Here is a 12673-nt window from a genome sequence, read left to right as displayed (position 1 = left end):
GATTGATTGATTGATTGCTAATTTTATTTACCGCCTTGTTTCCAACTGGTTAAGCTTGGCGACTCTTTCGAAGTCGCTCTCTTTCGAAGTTGGTTACGGTTAGAGTTTGTCTTTAGAGCAGGGCGATAGACCACCAGCCCTGATACCAAACTCTAACCTTAACCAACTTTGAAAGAGAGCGACTTCGAAAGAGTCGCCAAGCTTAACCAGTTGTAAACAAGGCGGACAGTAATAAAATTAGCAATCACTTCCGAGCTGCTTCCACATGGAGGCAACTTCTTTTTTTTTTTTGGGAACTACTTTTTCTGCGGATGGTTTTGTCAATAAATCTTCAATTAATGTGTGTTTATTGTATAGCAATAAGGTTTGATGACATCGGCCATTGTATAAAAGCCATTACACCACGTGGAGTCGTGGGTTATGAGAATTAGACCATGCCTAGTGGGGTCTAACGACCCTCGGCTGCGCCTCGGGCCTAACAAGCACCCCCTACTAAAAAACATCTTCCCGCGGGTACGCAACTCTGTGTTGCATATGGCTCTTACATACTCTCATTCTGACTGGAAGTCTCAGGACAAAGACTGGTTCTTGTTGAGATTCATCAAATCAAATGTATTTGTAAAGCCCGAAATCACAAGGTAATGTCCCCATGCATGGGCCAAACAAATCTTCTTTAGTCAAGAAGAAACATTACAATAAATCAAGAACAAAATCCACCGCAGTATCCACTATTGTTCTATTAATTCCAGACATCAGTTAATTCAATTTAAGGTGATACATAGACTTTATTATTCTTGTATATATAATTGCAAAGTAATTGCAATTGCAAAGAAATGCATTTGAATGGTGTGGAACAAAGAAATAGTACCACTTTTCCAAACCTGGTTGACAGAACTCATTAATATGCTACACATGGAGAGAATACGCCATGAGAATGCAGGGCAGTGCAGCTAATTTAAAGAAAAAGGGGGATCCCCCAACTTGGATGTCTGTGATGATAATATAGTGTTGCTATGGATGATTGATGGGTGGAGAATAAAACAGGCGAATAGTTGGTATGTAATAAACACATGTAATAGCAACTGGGGTACATAAGAAATGTTTTGAAAGATTTAAATAGAATAGAGCTAAGAACAACAACAACAAAAGAAAACGCATAGGGAAACAAGCGCTAGCATGAAAGTAAGATATATTCATGACCTCAACGTTTTCAGAATGGGTAACACTTCTCCGACCTTCTCCAAGATCTTTTATTACACAATACAGCTAAATATATAGACTTTTCCACGATATTCTAATTTATTGAGTTGCACCTGTATCTGTGTTTTGAGGATGAGAGTGAGTTTAACCCATAGCACTGCTACTCACCCCAGCCCTTCGTGACTGCGCTTCGCGGTACCATCCGTTACATATATATATATATATATATATATATATATATATATATATATATATATATATATATATATATATATATATATATATATATATATACATCATATTATAACTATATGGTAACTTATTACACTGTGAAGCCGCTGTTTGACGCCATTACAGATTCTAGCTTTAAGTCATATATATACTGTATATGTTATTGTGTTTCAAACACCTCCCTCCACATTCCCGTCAGAGGGCACAGGGGCACTATGTCGTAAACATGTATGCACTGTGAAATATAAATATATATGCTTTGATGAAGTACTATTCTTTTGAAACTATAAACCTTCATTAGAAATATATATTGTTATTCAGGTCAAACCTCCAGTGGTTGCAGACGACACCCAGAAGGCATGCTGGGACATTCAGAGTGTAATGATGTCATGCCGGCTCCAACCCTTGTACTGTAGATTGTACTGTATTCGTCACCATGGTAACAATGACCTTGCTGTGGTCGGTACCCCACATCATTCTTTGTCTTGTCTCTCCAGCTGACTGGTTGATCTCTGTGTGTGTGTGTGTGTGTGTGTGTGTGTGTGTGTGTGTGTGTGTGTGTGTGTGTGTGTGTGTGTGTGTGTGTGTGTGTGTGTGTGTGTGTGTGTGTGTGTGTGTGTGTGTGTGTGTGTGTGTGTGTGTGTGTGTGTGTGTGTGTGTGGCGTGTGTGCGTGCGCGTGTGTGCGTGCGTGCATGCGTGTGTGCGTGCATCTGTGTGTGCGTGTGAATGTGCATCTGTGTGTGTATGTGTAAATGTGTGTGTGTGTGTGTATGTGTGTGTGTGTGTGTGTGGGTGCGTGCGTGATTAGTAAATAAATGGTAAATGGCTGCTTTTTTATATAGCACTTTTATCAAAAGCGCTTTACAATTTGTTACTCACATTTTACCCATTCACTCACACACCGACGGCGGAGGCAACCATGCAAGGTGCCAACCTGCTCATCGGGAGCAATTAGGGGTTAAGTGTCTTGCTCAAGGACACATCGACACGCTGCCCGGGAGGAGCGGGAATCGAACCGAGAACCTGGATTGCCAGACGACTGCTCTACCTCCTGAGCCACTGTCGCCCCCACTGTGTGTGTGTGTGTGTGTGTGCGTCCGTGCATGTGTGTATTTTAACATTTTATAAATTGAGTGGCCATGATGATGCATGTTGTGAACAGTGATGCCAGTAACTCTGATAACTTTTTTCAGCAAATAGTAATCTAACTTGTTACTTTTTACAAGCCAGTAATCTTATTACAGTTACTTTTCCAAATGGCTGTGTGTTACTATTTAGTTACTATCTCATAATGCTGATAAGAGAGCCAGGGGTACAGTCAGCTACCTCTCCAGAACCCAGACCGGAGATGGGACGTGCACTTGCGCACGCACGCACACAGCCACACACACATGTTTACGCTTATAGCTGATTTTAGAATAGCTTCAGCATGAAGTTAAATCAACTATCCAGTTCGTTTTATAGTGTAATTTGGCTACTTGAGAGAGTCACAGTGCCCAAGTCCGTCCACCTTTTTATAGGATTCTATCACATTTGCATAACAATAGCGAATATTACGTACCTTGCGCCGTTTTCATTGGAGTTTTTTACAAAACAACGCTGTTTTATTTGTCCTATATATGCGGATATCATTTAAAAACTTAAATTTTACCATTTTAGTTCCCTTTAGACAACAAACATAATGCTAATGATGCACTTTAATTATGATAATTAGGTGGCCATTCACGGTCACTGTACTGAGGTGACGTGAGGGCGCATTCATAGTTTAACGCTCCTGTGTTCAGATCGCATTTTCATCAACTTTTACCGACCTGCTGACCTGTGAACTGTGAAAAAAGGTCTTGGAAAATGGAGTTCTTTTGTTTGAACCTGTTTTCATCCTTTAAAATCAATGCTGCCATCTACTGTCAGCTGGAAGGTAGTGTCGTTTGTCTACCATCTCATCTCAGGAGCAAACAACATCCCCATTTTATTTGTCTAACAAACAAAATATTAATCACAATCACTTGTCACATTAACATTTGTGAGTACATGTGTTTTCAACAAAAATATGACAAATTTAACACAACAGCCAGCACTTCATAAAATTTTATAAACATTATATAAAAAATACAATAAACATAACTTAGAACAATAACTATTTACAGCACACCATACATATTTATAATTTTTTTCATTCGCTCACTCATTCATACACTCATTCATCCAAACACCAGTAACACCAGAAACTAGCATCTTCGTCCTCCTCCTCCTCCCACTGGACACACATGGTGTGGAACCATTTGTGACAGTTGTCACACTGGACCCACGACACCAAACCCTCAGAGTCCACAGGGGGGTTCGCCTTTTTACACCGGCCACACCGCCAGATCCCCAGCTTCTGCCTCTTGGTGGTGTGACCTGCAGTTAAAAAGAAATTTATTATTATGACGCTGCTTGATTACAATATACCAAGGTCCAATAATAAGTAAGGGATAATGTATAGCTACGAGGTCATTGTCGCAAAATAACTGACCGACACGGAGTTTAAAATACCGAGGCGCAGCGCTGAGGTGTTTTAAACGTCAGTGAAGGTCAATTATTTTGCGACAATGATCGAGTAAAGCTATACATTATCCCGCTTATTACATGGCTAACTTACTAACAATATACCTAATTCATCGACAAGACTAGATCAAATGAAGACGCAGTTGTTCTGTGGCTCTGTCAGCCCAAATAAAGTGATTATTATTATCGGCAGCCGGCAGGTCTCTGGTCTGATTGCATGACTGAGTGCAGCTGTGCATATGCTGAGCAGCACTGATACAGTGTTGTAGTGGGCTTGATTGCGAACAGCTGCGCACAGCGGTCATTATTGTCCCACAGCGGTCATTATTGTGTGATAACGGACCTCTGACACGGGCTATTGACCAATCACAAGCAAGCATTTCGGCGAATGTGAAAACGCCATGTAATAAATATGAATAACTATCTATATAGTACTTTTCACACATGGACCACAGTTCAAAGTGCCCCACAGCAATTTGTATAAAATCAGCAAATTTTTTACAAAATAAATAACAATTCATAAGTTTGCCCTGACAAACTCAAAAAACATAAGTAACATGCCGATGGGTGTCGTGGGTCTGGCGTGGGAGGAGGAGGAGGATGTCGATGCTCCTGTTGGTCCAGGAATACAGGAGGCTGCAGACACAAAAAGGGAGCACCACTCAAAAAAATTATTTTGTTTGGTTTGGTAAATATTGCGCTATGAACAGTCTATCAGTGTACTGTGTGTGTGTGTAGGCCGTAGGGGCAGGTACAATAAGAGTTTTTCTTCCTGTTCCTTTTGGCCATGGACATTTGTAGATCGTGTTTTTTTCACAGTTGTTTGAAAAAGCTTACGGTGGGAGGGAGAGGAAGTTGGCTGGGACACCCGGTGGGACTGCGGTGGGACTGCCGGCTCTGAGAAAATGGTTAAGAAACAATAAAACATGATTATTTATTCATAAAAAAATTTATACTTTTTTGCTAACTGAGAATGTTGTCTCCCAAATAACTGTTAAAAGAAAACAAATAAATAAATACCATCCATTATGGCTGTTGGGGAGGAAGAGGTGGAGGGGTGGTGATCTTCCCCTCTCAAAGCAGGCAGGCGAGTGCTGGTGTGGAGGCTAGAGGCGGGCAGCAGACTGTGGGAGGCAGAAGAGGGGGGCATGGAGGCTGAGGCTGAGGGACCGGCGATGGAAAGACCGGAGCTGGTGGTGGGAGCGGCCCCGGGGGACACTCCTCTTCTGCGGCTGGGGAGAGAGCCACCACGCGGGGTACGGGAGGAGGTTGTGGGAGTCCTTAAAGTTTCAGCCCGCTGCCGCTGTCGGTCTGCCCTGGCCAGAGCTCCTGCCTCGGCGCGGGCGGCGCGGTCCTCTGTCTCATCGATGGCATCCGTCATCTCCTGGGCGGTGAGCAGGCGGGCCTTGGTGGTGTTCCTCCTGACCTTTCCAGATCTTCTTGTGAACTCCCTATTGTAGGGCCCTCCTGGGTAGCCCCCCTTATAAATAATAAAAGGGGGGACGTCCTCCCCAGCCGCGTTGAGGCAGGCCAGGACCGTGATGTGTTCCCTGGTTCCCTGGGCCTGCCTGTAGGCGTGCTTCGTCCCACGGGGCACAACGACCTTCCTCCGGTTGGAGTCCATCTGAAACCCCGTCTCGTCACAGTTGTAAATATGACGGGGTTTCTCCCTCAGCCCGTGCTCCTCCATGGTGCTGGTGAGGAGCTTGAAGTATTCTTCTATGGCCCCCCTCTTAGCGCAGGCTGCCCTCCCACGGTCAATGGTGTCCGGGATCCGGATCGTGAGGCGATGGTGTTGCCTCTCCCTAAAATTGATCCACCACCCCTGGCCAAGGGATGTTTTTAGGTTCCCTGGGTGACGGAGGTTATAGATGGCCAGGGCGTGGGCCAGGACCTGCGACCTCGTCAGCGGAAACCCATAACTGGCAGAGTACAAGCAGTACTCCACCAGGGAACTCTCATCTTCAGGGGTCAGATAGGTGCCCCGGCCGATGTTGCAGGCCAGAGACACCTTTCCGCTGAGTCGGTCGATCAGGCTGGACTTAGGGACCTCGAACAACGTGGCTGCCCGCCTCGCACTCCACCTGCCTGCTCTGACCTCTGCAATGGCCTGATCCATGGCCTCCTGGGTCCACAGACGCACCTTCCTCTCCCTCTTCCGCATTTGCCGGATATTAGGCATGCTCTGCAAACACACACAAATATTTTAAACAAGAAAGTAAAATAATATGAACTTTATTATTATTGTACGACTGACGAGTTTATTTTATTTGATTTATTTAGCACATTATTTAAAAAAAACAGTGCTAGGAGGGAACTTATGTGAGTGATTTATGATGAAATTAAATTAGATTTGAATTGTTTTTTTGAATATGGATAAGGAGGTTGTTGACCTCAATGATGAATTTAGTTTATTGCTATGGTTTGTTGGATATGAGTGAAATTCTGATGAAAAGATGCAGAACAATGGAAGGTATCAAGAACATCTTGCCTTTTGTTAATGAACTTGAATATGAATGAGCATGAAACCAAAATGATTATGCTGAAATATTACCAGACATGCAAACACACACACAACCTTACCTTCACCCAGTTCAGCATGGCAGCCTCACACACACACACACACACCTCCATTCACCTGTAGAGAAACAAACAAGCACACACAAACCTACCGTGTCTGCTGTCTGACTTTGTCACTGCTTCAGATGTTTTTTTATACAGAGATTGAGAGAGAGAGAGAGAGAGAGAAAACCAGTTCATTATTTTCCCCGCGAAAATTATTGTTCTCCCTTCGATTATTTTCGCGCAACCTCAGTTCATCACTCGTTCAGACAAACTTAGATCTCTTATTAAGATTACAAATGTACAACACATTTCGTCGGACAAAACACTGGCTATATATGCTAGCAACATAACCAAACAATCTGACTTCATCTTGGGGCGAGTGGGAGTTCGTGTTTAAGGAACAGGAAGCTACTTTTACTTGGAAATCAGCGTCGCCCCGAACACATTCGAACAATTATAACGTTGCAGTGGTACAAACGTTCACATCTAGTAGTCTTTAGATGACTAAATATAGATGAATACTCATGAAATTTGATATATATACTCTAAAATAAGTATGATTTCATATCACCTACCTTTCGACGTGAAAATCTGGTGGGGCTGTGAGGAAAGATCCAGAATGCCGCGCAAGATGGGGCGTGACCGAAGTTGGGTTTGGGCGTTCCCAGATAAAGAGGGTGACCGGGATTGGTTTACGTTCCGTTACTCTCCTCTCCTCTATCCCTCCTCTTCTCTTCTCCGCTCTACTCCTCCATCTCTCCTCTCCACTATTCTCCATCTCCTCATTATCCCCCTCCACTCCTCTCCTCTCCATTGTTCTTCATTTCCTCATTCTCCCCCTCCACTCCTCTCCTCTCCATTTGATTTGTTATATTATTAAATTTTTTATTAAATTATAATGTCAAATATTGTAAGGAAGGGGCAGGGCTTGATAAGTTGTTTTACTTCCCCCTGTTCCTTCTCGAACACTTATTGTATGGAAATAGTCTTTGACTATTTACCTTTTTGTTTTTTAAACTTGTTTTATGTTTCTATGTTCGAGACAAATAAAAATCAAATCAAATCAAATTGTTCTCCATCTCCTCATTCTCCCCCTCCTCTCCTCCATCTCTCCTCTCCACTATTCTCCATCTCCTCTCCTAGTTCTCCCCCTCCTCTCCTCGTTCTCCCCCTCCTCTCCTCTCCGCTACTCTCCATCTCCTTGTTCTCCCCCTCCTCCCCCGCCCCCTCCCTGCCCTCTCGTCTCACCTCCATTCAAAAAGCTATTAGCAGGATGCTCAGGGAGGGAGCATGACTATGTTTACAAGAGGAGCCCACTTGAAGACTCATTAGTATATATATATTTATCTATTTTTTACCTTATTTTCTAGCACTCGCTTGTATTTAAATATGTTTAAGTTAAGTATTGTGTGATTTTGTGTGAAGGGCGGACTAGCAAAGTAAGATTTTCATTGTATGGCAAACTGTCTGTTTAACTGTGCAATAATAAAGCATTATACAACGGCATGCAAATTTCTCGATTCTGATTGGCTGAAACAGTCAATTTACACGTGGGTATTTTTCATAACCCAACGCTCTTGGTCCCAGGACCTGCCCACAACTGCATTACGATCAATGCGCCGTTCGTGGTTTTAGAAATGAAAGCAAGATGGCGGACAAGCCGGACAGGAAACATTACGAAAGGATAATGGTGATAGGGTCATAAAGACTAAATGAAAAACGATTCTGTCACGGCGAATGTGACCGATTTATTTTGCATCAATATCCGTTCGTGCCGTGAGGGGGTGCTGCACTTGAAGGTGGGGGTGCTGCTGCTCCCTCAGCACCCCTAGTTCCTGCGGCTATTCAGAGTTGTGTAAATTCTGTGAGATTTTAAAGATTTTTTTACTCATGATTCGACTGGATTCTACTGGTGATCAGTGTTAATTTTGGCAGCTATTTTAGTTTTAGTCTTAGTCATGTGTCAAATGCTCCTTTTTCGTTTTCATCATATAGTCATCTTCATTTATTTTTCAGTTTAGTCAGTTTTAGTCAACGACAGGTCTGAGCATTTTAGTCTTCGTTTAGTCTCGATTTAGTCTTAAAAAAATTTAAATTATTATTATTTCTTTTTTTAATACATCTTTTTTTGTCTCGCCACTCAGTTACAGCCTCATAAGTTGGTGTGAGTTTTTTCTAAACAAAAAAAGCTAACGTTAGTGCTAGCTGGTTAGGCTTATTGATTGATTGAAAACCTTTATTTGTCCCCAAGGGGAGATTCAGGTGTCCATCACAGCATCAACACAGCCATCTAAAAACAGTTAATACATAACATACAATTATTTAGTACTTTGTTAAAAACAAAGTGTGTGAAGTTTGTCAGGGTCCTGGTTATTTTGACATGATTAAAATCCCGCAGTCTGGGATATTTCCATGCAAGCTGGACTCTGTATTCCACTTGGATTGTTACCAGGGCCGAAAGTTCATCTGTCTTGTTGACCAGTGATCTTACATTTCCCATGACGACGGAGGGCAGGTATGTTTTCCTATCATTATGTAAGCTATTGTGGTGCATGGGTCAAAACATAATGTAGCGCTCTGTTGCAGTCTGTCCTCCCATATCTCCCGGGGGGAAAACAACACTCACAGCATAACAGTGGTGAGCCCCTACACACGGAACGCTGTGTTGAGGATAGGGTTCCGCACGGACAATTATGTTTGATACTTTCCTGTCTGAAAACGAGCTACTGTTAGCTAGCAAGTAAACAGTCTTGACAATAAAGCAAAATTGTATTTTGCAAACTACATTTTGTGTTGTCAGTTGTGGTCAACGATATTTAATTAACTATTTAGTCACGTTAGTGTCACATGGTCTACATTAACGTGACGTCACGTCTCGTTGTCGTCATGAAAAAAAGCTTCGTTGACAAACATGTTTAGTTATAATTTTCGTTGACAAAATTAACACTGCTGGTGATTTGACTGGATTCTACTGGTGATTCGACTGGATTCTACTGGTGATTTGACTGGATTCTACTGGTGATTTGACTGGATTCTACTGATTTGACTGGATTCTACTGGTGATTCGATTGGATTCTACTGGGGATTCGACTGGATTCTACTGATTTGACTGGATTCTACTGGTGATTCTACTGGATTCTACTGATTTGACTGGATTCTACTGATTCGACTGGATTCTACCGGTGATTCTACTAGTGACTCTACCGGACATCATGTTGGCATCAGCAGTCATCTGTATCTGCCTCATATTGTACCGAGGACAACTGACAAAAGTGCACCTGCCTCTTTTTTTTTTTTTTTACTTACATTTTTATTAACATTAGACAAACAACACTTACACAAAAATGGAACCCATAATACAACATTGTTAAACAGACATAAATAATAAAGTACAAAAATATAATACAATTGTAATACCCAAAAAAATAAAAAATAAAATCAGAAAATGCTAACTAAGTCAAAAGTGTGTGACATGGGTTCAGAGACCCTCCTTGAACCTCTTTCCTCCTTTACCCTTCGCCCTCTTGTGATGCATTTGGTTCTTCCTCTGTGATGTCGTTTTCGTTCCCCTTGTAATCCTCCCACTTTCCCCATCTTTCTCCAAATTTCTCTTCCTGTAACCTCAGCATGTGTGTTATCCTCTCCATATCCTGTATCTCCTCCACTATTCCTACCCATTGTGCTATTGTCGGTGGGTCTTCTTTGTACCACAGTCTTGTTATTGCTTTTCTGGCCGCTATCAACATTATCTTTATTAAATATTTGTCCTTCCCTTGTATTCCCTCGTGTGTCAGGTCTCCTAAGTAAAGCACCAGTCCTGTTTGTGGTAACCCGTATCCTAATATTCTGATCATTGCCTCCCCTATCTCCTCCCAATACCCCTTCAGCTTCTGACATCCCCAGAATATGTGTGTGTGTGATTTGCCCTCTCCTTCCCACACATCCTCCAGCATGCTATTTGTGTTGGTGCATATTTTCCCTTCAGCTCTGGGGTTATAAAGAATCTGATTATGTTTTTCCATCCAAACTCTTTCCATATCCTCGATCCTGTTGTTGAATGTTGCACCTCGCATATGTTCCCCCATTCCTTCCCTGTTATTCCTATCTCTAGTTCTCTCTCCCATTTCTCCCTTATATAATCGGTCGTGTGTCCCTTGCTGGTCATTATAGCCCGGTACAGTGCTGATATTACCCTTCCTTTCCCTCCTTCGTATGCCCTTACTATCATCCTAATTATTCCATTCTGTTCTTCTTCCTTGTCCCCTCTTATTTCTTTATTATAGTAATCTCTAATCTGTAGATATCTGAAGTGGTCCCTGTTTTCTAGTCCAAAGTTCTCCTTAAATTTTTGTAGTGTTTGCATTTCCCCCTTCTCTATCATTTTGCATATCGCTGTTGCCCCCCCCCCCCCCCCCCCCCCTCCCACCCCCCCCCCCCCCCACCTCCTGAATCCATGGTCCAGCCTCCCTGGTTTGAATCTCTTGTCATGTGCTATCCATCTCAGAACCCCTGACTGCTTCTCTAATTTGTGTGTTTTTACTACTCTGTTCCATATGGTCAAGGTGCATTTGGTGATAGGATCTAACAGTCCCTCTTTTTCTTTGAACAGTTCCCTATCTCCCACCAGAGCTTGTACCTTGTATCCCTCCCCTTCTTTTTCAATGTCTTTCCATCTTGCCTCATATTTGTCGTTACACCAGCACGTCACTGCTCTCAGTTGCGCTGCATAATAATAATCTTGTAGGCTGGGTACTGCCATCCCTCCCTCTTCCTTTGGTAGTTGTAGTGTTTTATATCTGACCCGTGGTCTTCTCCCCGCCCATATGAACCTCGATATCAGTCTGTCCCACTCCCTGAATTGATTCTGTGGTATTTGTATCGGTAGTGATTGGAACAGGTACAGTAACCTTGCTAGTATGTTCATTTTAATTACCTCTATTCTTGAATTGAAGTCCAAGGGCATTACTGTCCATCTCTCCAAGTCTCTCTTGATGTTCTGATTTATCTGTGTATAGTTCGCCTCAAACAGTTTCCCCACCCCTCTCGTGATGTTCACCCCTAAGTATTTAATCTTGTCCATGTCCCATCTTATCCCGTACTGTTCCCTAATTTCCGTCGTTGGGGTATAGTTCCATGCTAAGGTCTGTGTCTTTGTCACGTTTAGTTTGTATCCTGAGTAGTGGCCATATTCCTTCAGTAGATCCATCAGTGCCGGGAAGCTCTTGTCTGGTTGCCTCATGTATACTATCACGTCGTCCGCAAATAGGCCTAGTTTATATTCCGTTCCCTTTATCCTTACTCCCTTAATGTCCTCGGTCTGTCTGATCAGTTGTGCCAGTGGTTCTATGAAAACGGCGAAGAGCGTTGGTGAGAGACAACATCCCTGTCTGGTAGCCCTCTCTAATCTGATTCTATCCGTCAGGCTGCCATTCACCTTAACCCTCGCTGTCGGTTCTTGATATAGCGCCTTGCTCATCTTCATCGCCCTCCCGTTCAGTCCGAACCTCATCAATGTTTTATATAAAAATGTCCAGCTCACACTGTGGAATGCTTTTTCTGCATCTAGGCTAATCAGTACCGCGCTACCACCTTGTTTTTGTATCTCCTCTACTATGTGTAATGTCTTTCTCACGTTGTCCTGTGTCTGTCTCCCTTTAATAAATCCAGTTTGATCTTCATCTATAATGTCTGGCATAAACGTCTCAAATCTCTTTGATATTATCGATGTATACATCTTGTAATCCACGTTGAGTATGGACACAGGTCTGAAACTACTACATAATTCTCTATCCTTCCCTTCCTTCGGTATCGTGGTGATTATGGCTTCCTTCCACGAGGGGGGCATTTCGCCCTCTTCCATCGTGTGTCTGAACGCCGCCCCTAACATGGGTGCTAATTCCGTTCTAAATATCTTGTAGAATTCCGATGGGAATCCGTCGCTCCCCGGAGATTTGTTGTTTTTAGCTCTACTAATTGCCTCTTCCAGTTCTCGTTCCGTAATAATTTTATTTAATTCTTCATTCTGTTCTTTCCCTATCGATGGTAACTCTAGCTTCTCCAGATATGCTTCTATTTCCTCTTCTCCCGCTGCTTTTGGCTGTGTGTATAGTTTCTCATAGTATTCTCTAA

The 12673-nt window shown here is 42.7% G+C and overlaps 1 protein-coding gene across 2 annotated transcripts; it reads right to left on the bottom strand.

Moving 5' to 3' along the window:
- Window positions 1-3507: 3507 nt before the first annotated feature.
- On the bottom strand, window positions 3508-7246 carry LOC311234077 (uncharacterized protein). Of its 2 annotated transcripts, none has more exons than XM_084321178.1 (6): window positions 7120-7246; window positions 6652-6678; window positions 5000-6164; window positions 4817-4876; window positions 4541-4615; window positions 3508-3832 (listed from the first exon to the last, which is right to left on the bottom strand). In XM_084321178.1, the coding sequence occupies exons 3-6, from the start codon at window positions 6159-6161 to the stop codon at window positions 3630-3632; spliced, it is 1500 nt and encodes a 499-aa protein (XP_084177304.1). In that variant the 5' UTR covers window positions 6162-6164; window positions 6652-6678; window positions 7120-7246; the 3' UTR covers window positions 3508-3629. The 2 variants fall into 2 exon arrangements, with proteins under 2 accessions (XP_084177304.1, XP_084177305.1); XM_084321179.1 differs by having other exon boundaries at window positions 6652-6675; window positions 7120-7161.
- Between the last annotated feature and the right edge of the window lie 5427 nt (window positions 7247-12673).

This window comes from Notolepis coatsorum, assembly GCF_963971535.1.
Source record: "Notolepis coatsorum genome assembly, chromosome: 9".
NCBI lineage: Eukaryota > Metazoa > Chordata > Actinopteri > Aulopiformes > Paralepididae > Notolepis > Notolepis coatsorum.
Note: the sequence above shows the minus strand (reverse complement) of the source record. Positions and strands in the feature narration are given on the sequence as shown.

Bases quoted from the DNA above. Each gene is read 5' to 3' on its own strand.
- LOC311234077 (XM_084321178.1), bottom strand. From the start codon at position 6,161: ATGCCTAATATCCGGCAAATGCGGAAGAGGGAGAGGAAGGTGCGTCTG. The intron at 4,877-4,999 runs GTATTTATTTAT...CCATTTTCTCAG, and splicing joins CCCAACAGCCATAATGGATG to AGCCGGCAGTCCCACCGCAG. The intron at 4,616-4,816 runs GTAAGCTTTTTC...TTGTGTCTGCAG, and splicing joins AACTTCCTCTCCCTCCCACC to CCTCCTGTATTCCTGGACCA.